We start from the raw sequence: 22375 nt of genomic DNA on the forward strand, positions 1-22375 counted from the left end.
GTTTCCATGCACATCTGCGTTTCCTTGCTGCTGTCCATTGCTCAGTGGAGATTTTGCTTCACGAACTCAAAGTTGGATGAGGTGAGCTTGGTTCCTGTCCCTGAGTGTGTAATAAAACATGAGGTGCCACCTAGGAGGCCGTGGGGCCAGGCGGGGCATCAGGGACACCTCCCGGAAGCCCTGCTTTGTCCCAGGGTCCCACCTCCCCTGGGGTCCCTTGTCTGCAGTGTCTTGCTCTTGGTGCTACTTTCTTGTTTCTGGGTTGTGGGTTTTTTTCTTTTTGCCATTTCAAATAGTGGACTTTAAAATATATATTTTAGAAATGGGGATATTATTCACCCTTTTAAAGTATACAACTTAGTGGTTCTTAATGTACTTACAAGGTTATGCAGCCATTGCCACTCTCTAGTTGCAGAATATGTCCATTGCCCAGGAGGAAACCCTGTGCCCCAGTGCTGGGAGCCCTCAGTTTACCACCTCCTGTCTCTATGGATCTTTCTACTCTGGATGTTTCATAGAAACGGGATCACGTGCTACGTGTCCTTCTGTGCCTGGTTTCCTTCACTCAGCGTCAGGTTTCAGGGTTTGTCTGTGTTGTAGCGTGTGCCAGTCCTTTCTATGGCTGGATTATTTTCCTTTGGGTGGATGGCCACATTTTGCTTGTCTACTGAATAGTGGATCTTAAAGCTTTCCGAGTCATGGGCTCCTTTAAGAAAGTCTGATGAGGCCAGGCGTGGTGGCTCACGCCTGTAATCCCAACATTTTGGGAGGCCGAGGTGGGCGGATCACCTGAGGTCAAGAGTTTGAGACCAGCCTGACTAACGTGGTGAAACCCCGTCTCTACTAAAAATACAAACATTAGCAGGGCGTGGTGGCGCATGCCTGTAATCCCAGCTACTTGGGAGGCTGAGGCAGGAGAATCCCTTGAACCTGGGAGGCAGAGGTTGCAGTGAGCTGAGATCGCGTCACCGCGCTCCAGCCTGGGCAACAAGAGCGAAACTCTGTCTCAAAAAAAAAAAAATAAAGAAAGAAAAAAAGAAAGTCTGATGAACCCTTAGGTCTTAGGTCTTTCTCTCAGAAGAGCCTTTGAGAGCAGTTGGCCTGTGTTTAGCCGTGTCCGAGACCCATGGTCCAGAATCCTCCTCATATCTTGAAAGCCTGCTTCTCCATTTACCAGTCTTAGGGCCTTGAGAACAGGTCTCTGAGGAGAGAACTAGAGAGGACAATTGTGAGAGTAGAGGGGACAAATGGCCTTCACCCCTGCTCTGTGAAGTGACCCAAAGGGGCCTGGACTGTGTTGTCACTTGGTTTCCCTAGCAGGATTAGGTCTGGTGTAATACAGTAACAAAATGCAAAATAGCAGTGGCCCAAGCGCCTCAGAATTCACTGTCTCGTGGCAGAGACGCCTAGAGGCTGGCGCCCAGGGCGGGCAGGACCCAGGTGCCTCCCATTCTTGTGCTTGGCTGTCCTTGGTGACAGCTCCAGGCAGTGGCTCTTGAGGAAAGAGGGGTGGGAAAAGGGGAACCCTCCTGCCCAAATCAGGCTCTTTAAGGAGGCTTCTGGAAGTCTCCACTACTTCCAGTGGTGTAGCCATGACCAGCTGTCCATGTCGCAGCCTGTTTGCCTCCCAAATAAAACAGGGGCCTTGGCTGGGCACGGTGGCTCATGCCTGTAATCCCAGCACTTTGGGAGGTTGAGACAGGTAGATCATTTGAGGTCAGGAGTTCGAGACCAGCCTGGCCCACATGGTGAAACCCTGTCTCTACTAAAAATACAAAAATTAGCCAGGCCATAATGGTGTGCACCTGTAATCTCAGCTACTTGGGAGGCTGAGGCAGGAGAATCTCTTGAGCCTGGGAGGCAGAGGTTGCGGTGAGCCGAGATCATGCCACTGCACTCCAGTCTGGGCGAGAGAGTGAGACCCTGTCTCCAAGAAAAGAAAAAAAAAAACCAAAAAAAAAACAGGGCCTCTTACTGAGGAAGGAGAATGGGCCTCAGGCAGGGGTGAGCACCTGTCCTTGGCTCCTCCTCCCACCTGGGCCCGGGCTATGCAGATCCACTGTCCCGGGAGGGCACAGGTGAGGCAGGAAGGCAGCATCCAGGTTTCAGGGCTGCTGCCCTCACCTGTGTGCAGAGATGGATGACAGGTTTAGTGCTGGCCACATCTGCCGCCTCCACGAGTACCAGCTGTTCTGAGTGTTGTGTTTTCTCCTCCAGGGGACATTTCCTCTGCCTATTGGGGTAAATTTCTAACGCCCCACTTTGGTTTAACTTTTTATTTTGAAAATCGCAGACACAGCACCGTGTTCTATACACTCTGCCCAGTGTCCCCTGTGGTTGACAGCTTGCATGACAAAGGTACAGGGAGGAGATCCAAGAAACCACATGAGCCCGGTGTGGCTCTCACACCCGAGCCAGGCAGCACCTCCTGTTCCCCTCTCTAAAGCCGCCTTCTCTTCTGTTTCTCAGTGTTCTCTCGAGGCCTGAAGAAGTCATCGCAGGAACTGTATGGCCTGATCTGCTATGGCGAGCTGCGCAAGAAGATTGGGGGCTGTGAGTACGCTGACTGTGGGGTTGCCCACGGCTCCTCCTGTCCTTGTCACCTTTGGGCTTTAGTGCTCAAAGTTGTTTCTAGTTTCCCTCTAACTTTTATCTTGAAAAAATGTTACTAGAAGAGGTGAAGAATATGATGGCGGCCGTGCTCTTTAGCTTAGATGGACCTGTTGCTGACGTTGGCTACATTTGCTCTCTTTCTCCATGCACATGCACACATGCTCGCGTGCACACATGTGTTTCACACACTCTGCATTCCACTCGACTGTAAGATGTCACGCCACAGCCCAGAATACCTCCACCGGCATCACCTCAGAGAACATTTCTCCTATATAGCCGTGATACCATGGTCGCACCTAGACTTTTAGCATTTACCAAACAGGTGTAGTGATCTTACCTAATTTCCTGCCCATATTCAGATTTTCTAAAACATCCCAAAATATCAGTCAGGGCTTCTGTCAAGGGCCGTTGCCCTGCATGTGACTGTGGAGTCTCCCTTGGGTGTCTTTGACTTAGAGCGGCCGCACTGCCTGGGCTTCTGAGACACTGCAACGCGCTCAGGCCTTCCTCACGCAGGCCCTTGCTTGGATTTGTTCCGATCATCTCTTCGGGACCAGATTCCCTTGAGACATTTTTGACACGACCTCTAGGTAGGGACATTGTAGACTTACCAGGTGCTTGTGCCCAGCGCCCCTCAGCCCTGCTTCTTCTGCCTGACTTCATAAGAAGAGAGCATGCCTGGGCTGTCCAGTGGGCACTGTAGGAGATCCCCCCGTCTTCAGTGGGATACTGCACGACCACGCCAGCTAGCATGTCACAGCTCAGGGCGGGTGGTGGGGCTGAGAGGATAGATACAGAGCAGTCGCCCTGTCTGTGCCAGGCCTGCGCCACACTCTGACCCCTTGCTGCCCCTCCATGCCTTGCTGTGTCCTGCGGGGTGGCTGCTGCAATCTAGTGTGGCATTTGTCTGTGGGAGGCCCTGCCCTCCTGCACTTCCCCACTGGGTCTGTCCCCTATGGGCCCAGCCACTCCTCTTCCCTCCTCCAGCCTGCCTCTCCAGCCTACACTCATGTCCGTGGGCCTCGTGTCCCAGCTCCTCATGCCTGTTCCTGCCGCCTCTCATCTGCCCTCTCTCAGCCTTGGGAAGCATCCCAGGCCCCAAGGAGTTTACGCCACAGCTCTCCCAGCTCTCATCTTCCCCAGATAAAGGAAAACCCCATCTTGACCATGTGTTCCCACTCCTTGTTGCCTGGTCCTTTGGCACCACTGCTTGTTCTGGTTTCCTCCCTAGAAGCTTCTGAGAGGTGGAGGGTGTCCAGGTTCTTGGCATTTCGAACAAAGAATTGTACAAAATGCACAAACAAAGCAAGGGAAGAATGAAGCAACAAAAGCAGAGATTTATTGAAAACCAAAGTACACTCCACAGGGTGGGAGTGGGCCCGGACGTAGGGGCTCAAGAGCCCTTTTACAGAAGTTTCTGGGGTTTAAATACCCTCTAGAGGTTTCCCATTGGCTGCTTGGTGTACACCCTATGTAAATGAAGTAGTGGCCGGCAATCAGAGACTGAACTGAGGTTACAAAGGTTACACTCTATGCAAGCATCTGATTGGTTGTGGAAAACAACCAATCAGAAGCTAAACTGGTTACAAAGTTACACTTCTTTGCAAAGGAAGACTTGGCCCCAGTCTTGGGGAAGACTTTTTAGACTTTTTCAAACCTAGCAGAAGCAACCAGTCAGGCTGAAGTGAAGTTCCAAAGTTGTACTCCTATGTAAATGTCCAGTTGCTTTCTGCTTTCTGCAACCAATCAGAGATACTTTCAATTTCCCATCTGCCATGAAGAAAGAAGGGGAGGGGTCGTTGCAAAGGGAATAGCGTGTCTGGTCCGTTTGTTACTTAGGTGTAGAAAGTTGGGGTTTTCCTTTTGATTTAGTTCTAGGAAGTCAGCGTGAATTGGCCTTAGGTTCCCTACCTCTAGACCCTATTCTCCTGCCTCATGAGGATGCTCAAGTTTGATGAAAATAAATGACTTGATTGCTGAGTGAGGGGCACACTGCACCCAGGCTTCCAACCCTTCATCCTGGAGCAGGAGAGGTGGGGCACGGTGACCCTGTGGCATGCCATGCCTGGCCGGTTTCCGCAACCGGTTCCTTTCTTGGTGCCTCGCCTGGCGACAAGAGCCCTTTCCGGTGCTTTTCATTCCTTCCTGAAGTTCCGTTTCCATCTGGCTTTGTTTCCTTTCTTTCTGAAAAACCTCCTGTATTTTTTTCCGTGCAGTTGTGCCGGCTGTGAATTCTTAGTTATTATTAATCTGAAAATTCTTTATTTCATCTTCATTCTTAAAAGATGTATTTGCCGGATAGAGAATTCTGATCTGACGGGTTCATTCTTTCATCACATTGACACCGTTGTCTGCTGCCTCTTGGCCTGTGCTGCTCTGATGAGAGGGGTCAGTGGTCATCTGTGCCCTCATTCCTCCGTGCGAGGTGCATTGTCTGTCTGTGGCTGCTTTGACAATTTTGTCTTTGGTTTTGGTTTTCAGCCTGGTCGTTTGTGGAGTTTTTTTCCCTAAAACATGCAGAAGAATTCAAAGAACTTTACAGTGAACAGCCAAGTACCCAGCACCTAGTCTCTCCCGTTAACGTACTGTAGCTGCTTTCTTGCACATCTTGAAGATAGTGAAGAGTCCCGAGCAGGTCACAGGAAATGGGGCGTCTGCTCCAGGAAACTCAGAGGGTGTCGGAGTCTTCATTCTGTGGACCCTGGGTGCCTTGGGGGTTCCACACTGTGGGCCAGAAGGTCAACACCGGACACTGTCAGTACGAGCCCAGCAGGAAGTGTGCGCGGGCAGGTGTGGTGCCTGCAGGAAGCAGCTGTTGAGCCAGGCAGATAGGGATGAGTGGAAGGCCGGCGCTGGGGGACCTAAGAGGGAGCTCTTGGGAGGACAGATCAACTGGTCAGAGGCTGGGTAGTGGGCCTGCCTGAGGAGGAGGCCAGGCAGGGGCGTGCCAGGCTTTCAGGTGAGCGGGGGCGACCAGGGCAGCTGACTCGAAGGTGTGACTTTGAGGGAGGGGCTGCAGCTACTGTAGGGCTTTTATTCCAGAGGAACTTTAATATTCGGTAATGGGATTTGAGTCTATATTGAGCGGAATTGTATGGGAAATCTTCAGGGCTTTGCTCCTAACTACATCGTGGTCTCATTTATTTATTTTTTCCATTTAAAGGTATGGATGACAAGAATGCAACAAAGCTGAATGAACTCATTCAGGTTGGGTAAGTCCCAGTTTCCATGTGAAACATCACTTCTCTGGGTGTTTTGTGTTTATTCTCTAAAATACAGAAGCTGAAATGCTCTCAGTGAGGACCTTCCGAGTTAAAACTTCATAACCTCTCAGTTACGTGTTCAGTCCCAACAAAAGGTGCTTGGTCCAGGGAGCGGTGACTGCGCCCAGAGCCTGTGCCTGCCCCGGGGAGGGAAGGAAGTGCCGTCTTTGGCCTCCTCCTTCCCGAGGGTCTCTGGCTGGGCGTTGTGGTCTCGACGCAGCACTCAGGGCCCTGCTTTTTGTGCTCCTTTTCCTCCACCTTTGTGCCTGCTGTGGGGCTGGTCCGCGGCTTCTAGGGCCTCTCCTTTCCATTGCATTTTTGTCGTGTCCTGGGCCACTTCTGACAGCTTCTTGTGCCCTGGATGCTTCCGTCTCCAACTGGCCGCTCTCCTCCCCTCACACACCTGACTCCCAGAGGGCACATGCTCTCCTGGCCACACAAACAACCGGGCCCCTGATGGTCCAGTTGACATCTGCCCAGTTGCTGCTGTTGGGCTGCACTCCAGGGCAGGGCCCCGCCACCCTACTCCACAGCCTGGGGGTTCCCTGCTTTACAGCTTGGGGAGGGTCCCCACTCCACAGCCTGGGGGTCTCCACTCCGCAGCCTGGGGGGTCCCCACTCTGCAGCCTGGGGGGGGGGGTCCCCGTTCCACAGCCTGGGGGTTCCCAGTGCACAGCCTGGTGGGGTTCTGTGCATGTACATTTCTCACCTGGTGTGGGTCCTCATGGGTAGCCATCCCATCTTACATCCATCCCGCCCACTGACCACACCAGAGCTATCCCGGCAGCCTGGCTGACTGCTCTCAGTTCACTGAACCGCAGATACTGGGTCTGCACAACCAGCCCCGATCCTTGTGGGTGTGCCACCCGCACCCAAGAGCCCTGCCCTTGCAGCCACTCCTGAACAGTCCTTACCCATCTCTCTTCCGTCCATAGCACTTCACCCTTGGACCTCTGGTTGCTTTTCCCCTTGGCCCTTCTCCCCCAGGCTTGTGTCTGATGACCTGGGAACCCTCCCTGCCCCAGTGGGAGCAGTGCCTGCTGGGCCAGCACAGGCCTTCCCTCCAGTCCCAGCACAGCAGGTGTTGGGCATGATTCCCAGGCTGTGTGTGAGCTGCCACCAGCCTGCAGCCAACGACTGTAACTGGGTGACCACAGCCACCAGAAAGTGCAGCTTGCCCCAACACCGGACAGACTTCCCAGAGTGGGTCTGGGGTACAGCCAGGGGCCGCCAGCCATAGGGAGGGTGTTCACCGCCTTGCCCAGGCGCCCCTCCCAGCTTCAGAGCCCTGCTTCCTTCCCACTCTTGCTCCTGCTCTACCTCCATCAGGCAGTATCTGGCTTATCCTGAGCAGCACTGGGCACATTGGAGGAACCGTCTTGAGAAGGCCCAAGATCCAAGGCTTGGTTGGTTTCTGATGTCAGCTGACCAGTAGGCAAGGGGCTGTCCCATGAGGGAAAACACTGCCGCAGGATCCATACTTGGGGCAAATCTTACTTCACCTTTTATTTCATTTCCTCCATGATTGATGGAATGAAGCCAGAGTTCCAGACTCTTTGCTGTATGCTTGAGGACGGTGCACAGAGTGGCCTGTCCGATGAGCGTTCCTTTTGCCAAAACACAGATGTGCTGCCCAGCGGGGGCGTGGTGGGCACCTGCAGTGCCATCCGCAGGAGAACTTACGTAAGAAATAGATTCCTTCTGACCACATGGGCACAGGGAGTTCCCAGGGACTGGAGACACTCGACAAACAAATGCAGGTAGTAGCTTTGTGGAGGTCTTGAACCTTAAAAAAAACCAAGGAAGGAGAAGGAAGGAAATGGTTACAAAGAGTATTCTAGGGACAACTGGGGGCTTTGATTATGGGCTGCGTGATAGAGTGTAGTCTCCCGAGTGATGACAGGGTTGTGGCTTGCAGGACTAGAGGTGCTCGCTAAAGTGTGCAGAGGGAAAGTGCCTTCTGGTATAAAGAACCCTCAGGTTGGCCAGGCGTAGTGGCTCACGCCTGAAATCCCAGCACTTTGGGAGGCCGAGGAGGGTGGATCACAAGGTCAAGAGTTCGAAACCAGCATGACCAACATGATGAAACCCGGTCTCTGCTAAAAATACAAAAATTAGCTGGGTGTGGTGGTGCATGCCTGTAATCCCAGCTACTTGGGAGGCTGAGGCAGGAGAATCGCTTGAACCTGAGAGGCGGAGGTTGCAGTGAACCAAGATCCCTCCACTGTGCTCCAGCCTGGGTGACAGAGGAAGACTTTGTCTAGGGGAAAGAAAAAAAAAAAAAACAACCCTCAGGTGGTTCTGCCGAGGGAAGGGCAAGAAGCAGGCATGGGCCTGGGCCATGTCTGTACTCAGTAGCATGTGTGCTAGCGCCCCTCCAGCCTCATCCTCCCGGGCAGCAGGTGCGTGGACAGCGGAATCGAAATGTGTCATGAGCTTATGCAGCACGCTTGGTGCCATTTACAGTCGTGCCATCTGCCACTCTGAGAACCAAATGAAGAGGGAGCCTGGCATGGGTCCCCAGCTCCTCCAGGCCGCGTGTTGGGCATGTTGGCCAGAAGGCGGCATGGCTGAATGTCGGCTGTCATCCTCTGCTGTACTCCCGCAGTGGAGGGGCTCTGAGATGACTGACTGTGGGCCTAGGCGGTGGGCCTGTCAGCAGGATGGCAAGATTGATTGTCCTTTTTCTTAAGGAAGCTAGTGTTGAGGTAGCTCACCTGGCTACCAGCTTGTCTGGAAAAGACTGGGCAGGTGGCAAAAGAAAAGGTGAGCTCAGGTGTGGGCGCTGATGGAGAATTTGCCCGTGTAGCCAAGGATTTTGGCAAATGGCAGGTGAAGGCAGTGCTGACTCCTGGACCGAGTGCTGGGTGAGGCCGCAGCGAGAGTGGGAGCCTGCGCTAAGGGACCTGGCCGTTCTCACCTGACTCTCTGGGCCCCAGCCTCACCTGTCGTATTGTCATCCTCCAGAGAGGTGTGAGACACGGAGAAAAGGTTTGGAACAGCATGGTACCAGCAAGGAAAGATTTCTGTCTGCACCCATGGAGAGATCTGAGGCAGAACGGCTGCTGAATAGTGTGTTCATTGGTTCTAGAAATGTCTGGGTGCCTGTGTGTGCCTGGCACAGGAATGGGTGCTCGTTATGCAGCGGTGACAGCTGTGGTGTGGCAGCTGATGCATGTCCATTGAACAGGTCACCTTAGCATGTGGTGTAGACATGTACAGTAACTGGGGATGAAAGTTATTGTGAAACTGACGTGGCAGGTGGGTGCAGACATGGCAACTGGCAGGAAGGGAACCTGCCTGGGGCGTTTAGGGAAGCGATCAGGGGCCACACAAAGAGTTGGGGAATCACCTGGCCCAGGGAAAGGAAGGTGGGAAGGAGGAACTGGGTCATGGAAGCCTCAGGAGGGGAGGGGAGAGGAAGAGTGCAGAGCTGAGGCTGGAGGGCTGGGCCAGGCCCGGCTCTGAGCACAGGAGGGTTTGCAGCAGGAGAGCCCCTCGTTCTGGGTAAAACTATGCCTCTCGTTCCCTGTGGAGAAGAGATGGGGACGCTGTTGGAGGTGGTGTGGTGTGGTGTGTACATTCTTTTTCTTTCTTTCGTTTTCTAAATAGAGGCGGGGTTTCGCCATGTTGCCCAGGCTGATCTCAAACTCCTGGGCTCAAGTGATCCTCCCGTCTTGGCCTCCCAAAGCACTGATATTACAGGCATGATCCTTCACACCTGACCCATTTTTTGCTTTAATATTTTTACTTTTGTTCTTTTTTTTTTGCTTTTTGTCATACAGTTATAGAAGTTTGTTTTAAAACATTTTAGTTTTTAGAGCAGTTTTAAGTTTACAGAAAAACTGTGTACAGAGCTACGCCCCTCCCCTGCCCCACACGATTTCCCCCGTTATTAACACTTCGTTGGTTTATTTTCTTTTGTTTTGTTTGAGATGGAGTCTTGCTCTGTTGCCCAGGCTGGAGTGCACTGGCACGATCTTGGCTCACTGCAACCTCTGTCTCCCAGGTTTAAGCGATTCTCGTGCCTCAGCTTCCCGACTAGCTGGGATTACAGGCGCCCACCACCACGCCCGGCTAATTTTTTATATTTTTAGTACAGACAGAGTTTCACCATGTTAGCCAGGCTGGTCTTGAACTCTCGACCTCAGGTTATCCTCCCACCTTGGCCTCCCAAAGTGCTGGGATTACAGGTGTAATTAACACTTTGCATTCGTGTGGTCCTTTTATCACAACTCATGAGGTTTCCTTGACCCTTCTTCATCACTCAGAGTCCATAGTTTACTTACAGGCCCGCTCAGCGTTGTGCCTTCTGTGGTTTTGGACAGATGGGTAATGACATGTGCCCACCCTTCTGGCATCACACGGGGGCGGTTCACTGCCCTGAACATCCTGTGCTCTGCCTGTTGCTTCCTGGTGCCCCCAGAAGCCACTGGTCTCACTCTCTCTAGCTTCACCCCAGCAGCCTCTGGTCTCCCGCTCTCTCTAGCTGCACCTTTCCCAGAGTGTCGTCGTCACATTGGAATCATCCTGGGCTTAGTTTTGTAGATTGGCCTCTTCACTTACAGTTCTAGAAGTTTTCACAAATTCGTAGAGTTGTGTAGCTGCCACCACTGTCAAGATATGGAACGCTGCCAGCAACCCCCAAGTCCCCTTCTGTCCCTCCCCCACACCTTGCCCCAGGCACCCTTTGCGCCACTCTCCGTTCCCTGTAATTTTGCCTTTTCCAGAAAGCCATCTAAAGGGAATCATGGTGTGCAGCCTTCTGAGATGGGCGTCCCCACTCTGCAGTATGCCCTTGAGGCTCTTCCGTGTTGACTTGTGGATCTGCAGCTTATACTTTCACCTGCTGAGTCATGTTCCACGGTGTTGACATGCTGCACTCTGTTATCCCTTCCAAGTGGAGGGACCCAGGGCTATTTGCAGTGTTTTAGTGTTGATGAAGAAGTGCCCAGGCTTTGCCTCCAGGTTTTTGTGTGAGCGTGGTTTTCGGTCCCCAGGAGGAGGAGGTGGGAGTGTGTGTTTGGCTTTACATGGAGCTGCCAGACTCTTCCAAGAGAGTTGCAGTTGCTTCCCACACTCCCCAGCACTCAGCGTGTTCGGGGTGTTTGTCTTTCTAAAGGCACCCTAGTAGGTGTGGAGTGGCATCATCCTGTGGTTTTGATGCGTTTCCCTGATGACTCATGACACCGAGTGTCTTTCTCGTGCTTATTTGCTGTGTGTCTTTGGTGAAGTGCCTGTTCATATCTTGTGCCTGTTTTCTTCTTCTTAAGTTTAGAGAATTCTTTGTATATTGTAGACACAAGTCTTCTGTTGGATACTCCATCTGCAAATACTTTCTCCTAGACTGTGGCCTGTCTTTTTGTTCACTTACTGTCCTGCACAGAGTGAAAGTCCTTCGCTTTGATGAAGTCAAGTCTGTCACTGTTTTCTTCTATGGTTTATGCTTTTAATATGACATCTAAGAACTCTTTGCCTAACCCAAGGTCACAGAGATGTGCCCCTGTGTTTTCTTCTAGAAGTTTTCTAGTTTTACATTTAAATCCATGATCTGCTTTGAATTAACTTTTGTGTACCATGTGAAGTTTAGGTGGAGCTTTGCTTTTTGTCTGTGGGTGTCAAGCTGTGCCATCTGAAAGGACTGTCTCTCCTCCATTGAGTGGCCTTTGCATCCTTGTCAAACATCAGTTGACTGTACCGTGTGGGTCCATTCTGGACCTTCTGTTCTGTCAACTTTTGTGACCATTCTTTGACCAGCAGACATTCGTATTTACGAACAAACGGGAAACCTGTCAAGGTGAGAGATTGGGAAAATGACTGAGGTGCCTGTGGGAGGCTACCCCTGGATTTCAGCTCAAAAGCGATTGGGGTATTTGACTTGCTGTCGCCTCTACCTCTCATGCAGACCTGTTTCAATTAACTGTGAATCTTCTTTTGGTTTTAGAATTGTAAAATTAAATTAAAGACTAAATGAATTGAGTAAAGCTCTAAACTAAAGTGAAAGCTTACTACGTTGTTCACAGACCCAGAGGCATAAGTTTATCACGTGCTTATTCGATTTATCAAGTGGCTTTGCAGAGAAGAAAATAAATCTATCAGAAACGAAAGCCAGGCTCCCAAGTACATAGAGGAATTACTCTGTTTTCGATTCAGAAATGCTATTCTGTTCTGCAATGATATTTCTATTCTGAAATGCTATTCACCTAGGCGTGGTGGCTCACGTTTGTAATCCCAGCACTTTGGGAGGCCGAGGTGGGTGGATCACTTGAGGCCAGGAGTTCGAGACCAGCCTGGCCAACATGGTGAAATCCCGTCTGTATTAAAAATACAAAATTAGCCGGGTGTATGTTGGTGTATGCCTGTAGTCCCACCTACTCGGGAGGCTGAGGCATGAGAATCGCCTAAGGCCCTGGATTGGGAGGCAGAGGTTTTAGTGAGCTGAGATGGCACCACTGCACTCCAGCCTGGGCGACAGAGTGAGACTCTGCCTTAAAAAAAAAAAAAAAAAAAAAAAAAGCTACTCATGGAGGGGTGTAAATAGAGCCTCTGTTTGAGGGCTCACTTAGAGGTCAGCTTGTGATTCTTCTATAGACAGCACCTCTTATAGCCCTGTGCCGGGCCTATCTGGGAAGTCTTAGCCTGTCTTACAGCTTCCAGGCTGGTGCGAGGATGGGGAGGTATGGATCACGTCCCGGAACTGTGACCAGGCCTAAGCGTCACCCTGGCTTTCGCACTTGAACATGGCTTTTCATCGTGTTCGGTGCCGCAGCCTCAAGTCGGTCGTAGAACTTCCATTTGAGAGAAAAAGACGGAGGACTGTAACCTCAGAATGGTTCCATATGAATGCAGAAGGGTGCACTTAGTTTGATTGAAGGAAAAAAAAAAGGAAGTCACAAAATAGCAGTTTAACGGAAAATGTGATTATTGAAAACACAGGTGCCACATGACACAGCTCCGCCAGCTGTTTGAATCTTGCCTACTACTGTTGTTTTGGGGCAGATGGAATAAAAAATGGTGAGTGGAAACGTCCATTTGTTTCCAGAGCACTTCATTGGAGGAGATTATTTTAGAATTGACTCGAGCCGGGTACAGTGGCTCACGCCTGTAATCCCAGCACTTTGGGAGGCCGCGGCTGGCGAATCATTTGAGGTTAGGAGTTCCAGCCTGGCCAACATGGAGAAACCCTGTCTCTACTAAAAATACAAAAAATTAGCCAGGGGTGGTGGTGGGCGCCTGTAGTCCCAGCTACTTGGGAGGCTGCGGCAGGAGGATCACTTGAGCCCAGGAGGTGGAGCTTGCAGTGAGCTGAGATTGTACCGCTGCACTCCAGGCTGGGCAACACAATGAGACTCTGTCTCAAAAAAAGAAAAAAAAAAAGAATTGACTTCATGCTTAATGACTGCTTTTGACCAATGTTTCCCCTGGTTCCTTCTGCTGCCACCCTACTCTGACATCATTAATGCTCATAAAACTGCTGTGGCACTTAGATCTGTGTATTTCAGCTGGGTTAAGGTGGTTTAAGAATTTTGTCTCAGGCCGGGTGCGGTGGCTCACGCCTGTAATCCCAACACTTTGGGAGGCCGAGGCGGGCGGATCACGAGGTCAGGAGATCGAGACCATCCTGGCTAACGTGGTGAAACCCTGTCTCCACTAAAAATACAAAAAAATTAGCTGGGTGTGGTGGCAGGCGCCTGTAGTCCCAGCTACTCGGGAGGCTGAGGTAGGAGAATGGTGTGAACCCAGCAGGCGGAGTTGCAGTGAGCTGAGATCATGCCACTGCAGTCCAGCCTGGGCAATAGAGCAAGACTCCATCTCAAAAAAAAAAAAAGAAGTTTGTCTCAGTACAACATGTTGTTCTCTGGGGACTCATCCTCTCTAAATTATCCCTCAAGACAGAAAATCTGTACAGACAGAAAGGGGGTGAGGGCATGGAAGTTTTTTTTCTACCGTCTTGACTCTTTGGTCAGGCTTTCCAAGGCTCAGCTCTGTCCTTTGGTATCCTGTGTTTGATTCCCAGCACAGAAGGCACTCAGTCAGTAGTTGGGTGGGTGGACAGACGGACACGTGAGTGGATGGATGGATGGACACATGAGTGGGTGGGTAGAGGCATGGTCAATGGATAGATAGAAGAGTAGCTGCCATGCACGAGGGATTGTTGAGCTTTCCATAGCTACTGAAACCCAGCTGCTGCTCCTGCCTTTCTGCCAATTGGGACCTCACTGTTTGTTTGGCCTTATTTTTTTTTATTTTTATTTTTTTATTTTTTTTTGAGACGGAGTCTCACTCTGTTGCTCAGGCTGGAGTGAAGTGGTGCCATCTCAGCTCACTGCAAGCTCCGCCTCCTGGGTTCACGCCATTCTCCTGCCTCAGCCTCCCGAGTAGCTGGGCCTACAGGCACCCACCACCACGCCTGGCTAATTTTTTATATTTTTAGTAGAGACGGGGTTTCACCGTGTTAACCAGGATGGTCTTGAGCTCCTGACCTCGTGATCTGCCTGCCTCGGCCTCCCAAAGAGCTGAGCCTACAACAGTAGGCATGAGCCACTATTTTTTTCTTTTTTTTTTTTTTTGAGATGGAGTTTCGCTCTTGTTGCCCAGGCTGGAGTGCAGTGGCGCAGTCTCAGCTCACTACAACCTCTGCCTCCTGGGTTCGAGTGATTCTCCTGTCTCAGTCTCCCGAGTAGCTGGGATTACAGGTGCATGCCACCGTGCCTGGCTAATTTTTGTATTTTTTGTAGAGACAGGGTTTCGTCATATTGGTCAGGCTGGTCTCGAACTCCTGACCTCAGCTGATCTGCCCACCTTGGCCTCCCGAAGTGCTGGGATGACAGGCGTGAGCCACCTTGCCCGGCTTGTTTGGCCCTAAACACTTGATTAAAGCCTTAGGTTTTTGGGGTGATGGTAAAATCTTTGCGGGGTATTGAGACTGCATAATGCTGAAATTAGAGCTAGGACCCTTTTAAAAGGATGGGGATTGCAGCTTTGTTTACTGGGATGTGGAGATTGTGGTGTCACCCTTTTTGCCTGTCTGAGGTTGCCAGAACTGGCTGTCTCCATTAGACGCCCTCAGCAGAGGCTGCTTTTCAGCCAAACTGCGGGAGTCATCTGGAGAGTCCCTCCCACGCAGCACTCGCTTCAGACTCTTGTTCACATTTTGATCTCTAATTTTGGTCAGCATTGTATTGGAATAAGATTTTTTAAAAACTATACAAGTAATGCATAAATATAAGTCTTAAGCAATTTTCAAACAATACACAGATAAAATATAAGACCCTCTTCACCACCCCATCCTGCTCATCTCATCGAAGCTAACCACTTACAGTCATTTCATGTGTGTCTTTCTGAATTTTTTTCTTAGTGAATTTACATAAGTAAGTGTACAGGTACAAATATAGATACATACAGAGATGAAGATGTAATTTTTTACGCATCCTTAGAATCACGCTCTGTTCTGTAGCTTTTTTCATAGACTGTTTCTTAGAAATTGAATAGCAACAGCAAATATAGAAGCAGCAACTCTCCTACCTGACGTGTGCAACTGGGAGTTGGTGAATTGCTAAAATTGGTTAAGGCAGAAAGCCGTAAAAACAAGATACACATGCCCTGAGCATTTTGTAAAACACAAGCCCGTTGTCATTCACCAGCCAGTGGGCCGCTGCCCAAAGCCATGTCTTGACTGGGGTCCACTCCTTGGAATTCAAGTTGGTTTTTCTCTCAGATCAGAAACTCCTCACAGGGAGGTCACATAGAGGTGGACTGAGAAGTCACAGAGGTAGACTGAGCTCACACAGAGGTCATGGAGAGGTGGATTGAGGTCACACAGAGGTCACGGAGAAGTGGACTGAGAGGTCACAGAGAGGAGGACTCAGAGGCCACAGGTCATGGAAAGGTAGATTGAGGTCACAGAGGTCACGAAAAGGTGGACTGAGGTCACGGAGAGGTGGACTGAGGTCACACAGGTCACAAAAAGGTGGACTCAGAGGTCACAGAGTTGGACAGGTTACACAGAGGTCACAAGGTGGACTGAGATCACGGAGAGCTGGACTGAGGTCACACACAGGTTATGGAGAGGTCGACTGAGAGGTCACATAGAGGTCATCTAGGGGTGGATTTAGGTCATGCACAGGTCACGGAAAGGTGGACTGAGAGGTCATGGAGAGGTGGACTGAGGTCACAGAGGTCACCTAGAGGTGAATTGTCACACAGAGGTCATGTTGAGGTGGACTGAGGTCACACACAGGTCATCTAGAGGTGGATTGAGGTCACACAGGTCATTTAGAGGTGGACTGAGGTCACACAGTTCACGGAGAGGTGGGCTGAGGTCACACAGAGGTCATGGGGAGGTGGACTGAGAGGTCACCTAGAGGTGGATTGAAGTCACACAGAGGTAACCTAGAGGTGGACTGAGAGGTCACGGAGAGGTGGACTGAGGTCACACAGAGGTCACCTAGAGGTGGATTGAGGTCACACACAGGTCATAGAGAGGTGGACTGAGGTCACACAGGTCACGGAGAGGTGGACTGAGAGGTCACACAGAGGTCACAGGTGGATTGAGGTCACACAGAGGTCACAGAAAGGTGGACTGAGGTCACACAGGTCATCTAGAGATGGATTGAGGTCACATGGAGGTCACGGGGAGGTGAACTGAGGTCACAGAGAGGTCATGTAGAGGTGGATTGAGGTCACACAGAGGTCATGGGGAGGTGGACTGAGGTCACAGGTCATGTAGAGCTGGATTTAGGTCACACACAGGTCACAGGGAGGTGGACTGAGAGGTCACGGAGAGGTAGACTGAGAGGTCATGGGGAGGAGGACTGAGAGCTTCTGCTCTGAGGGCCTAAAGCGGGAGGACTGCACAGAGCTGGGGCAGTGGAGAGAGGGGTGGCCATCTGAGGGGACCCCAGGACAGTGGCTTTTCCAGGGATGGGACATCAGCTTGTGCCAGGCCAGTCACCAAGGCAGGAGGGCACAGCACATTTTTTGTAAACAGCAGGTGTCCCTTGGAGTGTGAGGTGTGGTCAGGAAAGTAGCAGGATGTGCAGAGTCACCACTTCTTGTTTGTCACTGTGTCCTCCCACTGTCCTACGCGGGCTCGAGAGGCTGGGGGTGGATGCTTGGCCAGGCCCCACCTGGCCTGGCTCAGCGCCTCTCCGTGTGCTGGCCCTTCCGTCCTTCTGTTCACTCACAGGCCTCAGCGTTCCTTCAAAACTCTTTTCCCAGGGCCACCACTGTGCGTTACAAAGGGCGGAACCTGCGGATCAAAGCGCCCATGTGCCGCGCCCTGAAGAAGCTGTGCGATCCGGATGGTAAGTGAATGGGGCGCTCCCGGGACCAGAGGCGGTGCCCATGGTGTCCCATTCAATGATGGGCAGGCTGAGCTACCGGGTTGCTGCCACAGTTGCTTTGTGTCTGACCCTGCTTAATCCCAGGGCTGCACATGGACCACTCTTGAACTTGAAATGCTCCCTACGACCACTCAGTCAAGTTGAGCTCAGAGCCATGGCAGCAGTCAGCAGAGTGGTCGGAGGTTGTCAGGATCGAGTCTCCTATGGCCTCTCTGGACCAGTCTGTGGCCTTTGCAAACCCCTGAGCAGCTACATTGGAGTTTCTTCTTCGCTGGGGTTTCTCTGCTCTCCTTGCCTCTGTTGGCAAGGCCGTCTGCTCACAGCTGATTTCACTGGTTTTTCTGGCCAAGCCCTTGGTTTTCTACCTTAAGGTTGGGCTGCACTAAACTTTCATGGTTCCTCTGCATTGCAGGCTTGAGTGATGAAGAGGACCAGAAGCCAGTGCGCCTGCCTCTGAAAGTCCCTATAGAGCTACAGCCGCGGAACAACCACGCCTGGGCCCGCGTGCAGAGCCTTGCCCAGAACCCACGCCTCAGGTAACATGGCCCTTGGCACGCAGAGGGGTCCCAACTGCTTGAGCAGGACTGGAAGCAACGTGTGTGAGTTTCCCTCAAGGAACTTCCAGGAGAAGCAGGTCCACCCCTATGCTCTGTCATCACACGAGGACGCAGCAGTGTGGAGGCGACTGGAGTCCAGGGAGCACTGGGCTGCAGTCCTGTATCTGGGCAGGGATCGCCCAACCTGTGTTCAGGCCGTGGAGGGGATGTCGCGGTGAGAAGAGGAGCTGCAGAGCCTTCCTTTCGTCCCCCACTAAGGCCCATACAGTTCCTCTCCCACCCACTTCTTGGAGACTCGTGGCTCGCATATGCACAAGGCGCCATCGTGGAAATGGACCCTTTTTCATTTGTACATTTTAAAAAATGAGGTGACCGGGTGCAGAGGCTCACGCCTATAATCCCAGCGCTTTGGGAGGCCAGGGCGGGTGGATCACGAGGTCAGGAGATCGAGACCTTTCTGGCTAACGCCGTGAAACCCCATCTCTACTAAAAATACAAAAAACAAAGGTGGCAGGCGCCTGTAGTCCCAGCTACTCGGGAGGCTGAGGCAGGAGAATGACGTGAACCCGGGAGGCGGAGCTTGCAGTGAGCCGAGATCGCGCCACTGCACTCCAGCCTGGGTGATAGAGCAAGACTCTGTCTCAAAAAAAAAAAACCAAACAAACAAAAAAGAAATTGAGGTGACTGGGTGTGGAGGCTCACGCCTGTAATCCCAGCACTTTGGGAGGCCAAGGCAGGTGGATCACGAGGTTAGGAGTTTGAGACCAGCCTGGCCAAGATGGTGAAACCCTGTCTCTACTAAAAATACAAAAAAAATTAGCCGGGCGCGGTGGTGGGTGCTTGTAATTCCAGCTACTCGGGAGGCTGAGGCAGGAGAATCACTTGAATGCAGGAGGCAGAGGTTGCAGTGAGCCAAGATTGCGCCCCTGCCCTCCAGCCTGGGCCACAGAGCAAGACTCCACCTCAAAAAAAAAAAAAAAAGAAAAAATTGAGGTAAAATTCACATATCATAAAATGAACTTAGCCTTTTTTTATTTTTTCTTTTTTTTTTCCGAGATGGAGTCTTGCTCTGTGGCTCAGGCTGGAGTGCAAATGGCGCAGTCTCGGCTCACTGCAACCTCCGTCTCCCACGTTTAAGTGATTCTCCTGCCTCAGCCTCCCGAGCAGCTGGGATTACATGCGCGTGCCACCATGCCTGGCTAATTTTTGTATTTTTAGTAGAGACGGGGTTTCACCATGTTGGTCAGGCTGGTCTCGAACTCCTGATCTCAGGTGATCTGCCTGCTTCGGCCTCCCAAAGCGTTGGGATTCCAGGTGTGCGCCGCCGTGCCCGGTGAACTTAGCCATTTCTACGTGTGCAGTTCAAGGGCATTTAACACGATCACACTGTTCTGTGGCCACCGTCTCTGTCCACCTCCAGAGCATTTTCATGACGCTAGAAGAGGCCCTGTGCACCTCAGCACTCACTCCTCCGTTCTCACCCTCCCACGGCCACCGACACCTCCCAGTCCGCCTTGTGTCTCAGTGGACTTGCCTGCTCTGAACGTTTCATAGAAACGGAATCACACGCAGAGGCCTCCGGGCCTGGCATCTTTCACTGGGCGTGATGCTTTTGAGGTTCACCCATCATAGCGCGTCAGTACTTCATTCCTTCCGCTCATGTACTTCTCCCTCAGAATGTATTAACACTGTCCAGGCCCGCCCGCCCTTGAAGCCAGAAGGAGCTGGTAGACTAGGCAGAGGCTGTGCGCCAGCATCCACGCCCACGCCTGGCGGAGACCTTTTGCTGGCAAAGAATACTTGGGATCTCTGTGTTGTCTTCTTTAGCTCTGTGTGAATCTCTGGCCATCGCAGCTGGAAAGGCTGGTTTTTAGCCACAGGAGCCAAGGGCCCTGCGGACGCCCGCTCCCGGGTGCCTCTCCAGAGGTCCCTTGTCTCTTTTGGCACCCTCCTGCTGTAAGCAGCCTCGGGACTCTTCAGATGGTTTCCTTCCTGTTCTGCGAACCTCACTTCCTCCTGTCTGTCGTCTCCGTAGGATGATCGTGGAGCTACATCGAAAGGTCTCCAGCCTCATCGAATTCTTGAAGCAGAAGTGGGCGCTCCATGAGGTGCGAGTTGTATCCTTTTCCAGCTAAAGCAAACCATCCAGGCTGCGCTGCCTCTGCTGCCCAGAGATGGACCACGCCTCCCTGTGCCTGTCATCGTCATGGTCCCGGTGGGCAGAACAGCCATGCTGTGACATGGTGTACATCTGGAACCATAACCTGGAGCCCCTTATTCCCTGGGTGTGGAGCCCCCTCTGTGGCCTTGCAGTGCTAGAACTCAGTCACAGCCAGCCCTCCACGATGTCAGTGGCCTGTGTCCGGCCCACGGGGTGTGGCCAAAGCATTCCTACCAGCAGGTTGAGCAAAACGACCAAGGGTCAGCCCAGCCTTCTTCACATCCATGGCTGGCTCCCGGCCCTGCCTGCTCCCCACATAGGCGTGGTGCGTGTCAGGTGTGAATTTCCTGAAGGTACTAAGTGCCCGGGTCAGCATTGTTGGGTAGTGGTGTGAGGAAAGCCCCGGGTGGTGGCATGATTTATACCCTGGGGGATGCCAGTGGGGAGCATGGCTCGTGTCTGTACCCATGTGCCTGGTAAGCATCCCGACCTCAGTGCTAGCCAGTGTGGGCCTTCCTTGACGGGCACTCAGCGGAAGACACTCGAGGAGCGGCAGCTGCAGGACTCATGCTCCGCACCAATGCAGGAGAAGGTGACACTGCACTTGTTCCCAGGCGAGAACTGTACACTGACACCGCTGCCGGGCGTGGCTCGCGTGGTGCACTCCAAGGCCTTCTGCACAGTGCACTGGCAGGAGGGCGGCCGGTGCAAGCAGAGTGCCAAGGACGCCCACGTGCTGCCCCCAGCCCAGATCCTGGGCATCCAGAGTGGGCAGGGCACGGCCCGGGGCCAGGTGAAATGCCCGCGGAGCGGAGCTGAGGGCAAGGGTGTGGGGCGGCCCCCTCCTGCGGCTGACGCCTCGCAGAGCTCCGGAGAGAGTTCCCCCGAAAGCGCCCCCGGGGAGGGGGCTGCCCTAAGCTTGAGCAGCCCGGATGCTCCTGACAGGCCTCCTCCCAGGCACCAGGACACTGGGCCATGTCTTCAGAAGACCCCTGCAGAAGGCAGGGACAGTCCCACCCGGGAGCCAGGGGCCTTGCCGTGTGCCTGTGGCCAGCTCCCAGACCTGGAGGACGAGCTCTCGCTTCTAGACCCCTTGCCCCGCTACCTAAAGTCCTGTCAGGACCTCATTGTCCCCGAGCAGTGCCGCTGTGCGGACACACGGCCTGGGAGCGAGCAGCCCCCTCTGGGCGGGGCGGCCTCCCCAGAGGTGCTGGCTCCTGTCAGCAAGGAGGCTGCTGACCTTGCTCCCACTGGCCCATCCCCGAGGCCCTGCCCCGGGCTCCTGCTGGATGTTTGCACTAAAGACTTGGCAGATGCACCTGCAGAGGAGTTCCAGGAGAAGGGGAGCCCCGCGGAGCCTCCGCCACCTCAGGGACAGCCTGCCGCCAGGCCCCCGAAGGAGGTCCCCGCCAGCCGGCTGGCTCAGCAGCTCCGTGAGGAGGGCTGGAACCTGCAGACCTCCGAAAGCCTCACGCTGGCCGAAGTCTACCTCATGATGGGCAAGCCCAGCAAGCTGCAGCTGGAGTACGACTGGCTGGGGCCCGGCCGCCAGGACCCCCGCCCCGGCTCCCCGCCCACCGCCCTCCACAAGCAGCGCCTCCTCAGCTGCCTCCTGAAGCTCATTTCCACCGAGGTCAACCCCAAGCTGGTGAGTAGGTTGGAGCCCAGCCCCTCTGGCGGCCCAAGGGAAGCCGGGCCCAGCCTTGGAGGGCTCCCTGCTGGGTAGCTAGGGCCAGCACGGTTGGGGTCCAGATGAGAGAGACAGGGTCCTGTGGCTGGGGGCCAGGAGCCTGCAGGACCTCAAGGAAGGGGGAGAGGCAGGGACCCAAATGATCCGGGTGACAGAGGCTCTCCACAGACTACTTTCCTCTCCCTCGGGCACTTGATGAGTGTCCCCACTTACGTGCACGGTTCCAGAAGTGCAGTGATGAGTGGCCTGGGTGCTCCCTTCTGTGTGGGGCGTGGAAGAAGACGGCCAACAGGCAGGCAGTACCTTGTGAGCCTCCTCGTGTTCCTGGGAGTCTGCCAAGCCCAATCATGCAGCTGAAGGGACAGTGTGCACAGGACCCAGGGTGACAGAGTGAGGCCTGGAGCCGAGCTAGCCTTCTGGCTTATCTAATCACTGTTAACAGGTTTCCACAGAGGGAATGATGGGTGTAGTTCTTGCTCTGGAAAGACCATCCCAGCTGCTGTGCAGATGTGGCAAAGTCAGAGGCTGTCACAGAAGAGCAGGGATGTGGTGCCGCAGGAGAATAGTGGAGCTGGGGACCAGACAGGATGGTCCCTGCAGGGTGTGGGTGGTCCCTGAGCCTAGGGAAGGGTCCCTTACCACAGGGAGGCCAGTTGGTGGAGCCGACAGATGGGGTGCAGAAGGCACTGCTGCCAGGAGTAATCCTACCCCACAGCCCCAAGTCCGATAGGATCTCTGGGTGCAAG

The 22375-nt window shown here is 53.0% G+C and overlaps 1 protein-coding gene across 15 annotated transcripts in view; it reads left to right on the plus strand.

Moving 5' to 3' along the window:
- Positions 1 to 22375, plus strand: part of CRAMP1 (cramped chromatin regulator homolog 1) — a 65877-nt gene that overhangs the window by 23031 nt on the left and 20471 nt on the right. For 14 of the 15 annotated variants that reach the window (XM_063796435.1, XM_016929167.4, XM_063796427.1 and 11 more), the window contains exons 5-10: positions 2470 to 2553; positions 5777 to 5825; positions 17097 to 17182; positions 17634 to 17757; positions 19814 to 19895; positions 20472 to 21587. In XM_063796435.1, coding sequence (XP_063652505.1) covers positions 2470 to 2553; positions 5777 to 5825; positions 17097 to 17182; positions 17634 to 17757; positions 19814 to 19895; positions 20472 to 21587 — 1541 coding nt within the window. The other variant, XM_063796436.1, reaches the window with a different exon arrangement.

The sequence above is a fragment of the Pan troglodytes genome, chromosome 18 (genome assembly GCF_028858775.2).
Source record: "Pan troglodytes isolate AG18354 chromosome 18, NHGRI_mPanTro3-v2.0_pri, whole genome shotgun sequence".
NCBI classification, from domain to species: Eukaryota; Metazoa; Chordata; class Mammalia; order Primates; family Hominidae; genus Pan; species Pan troglodytes.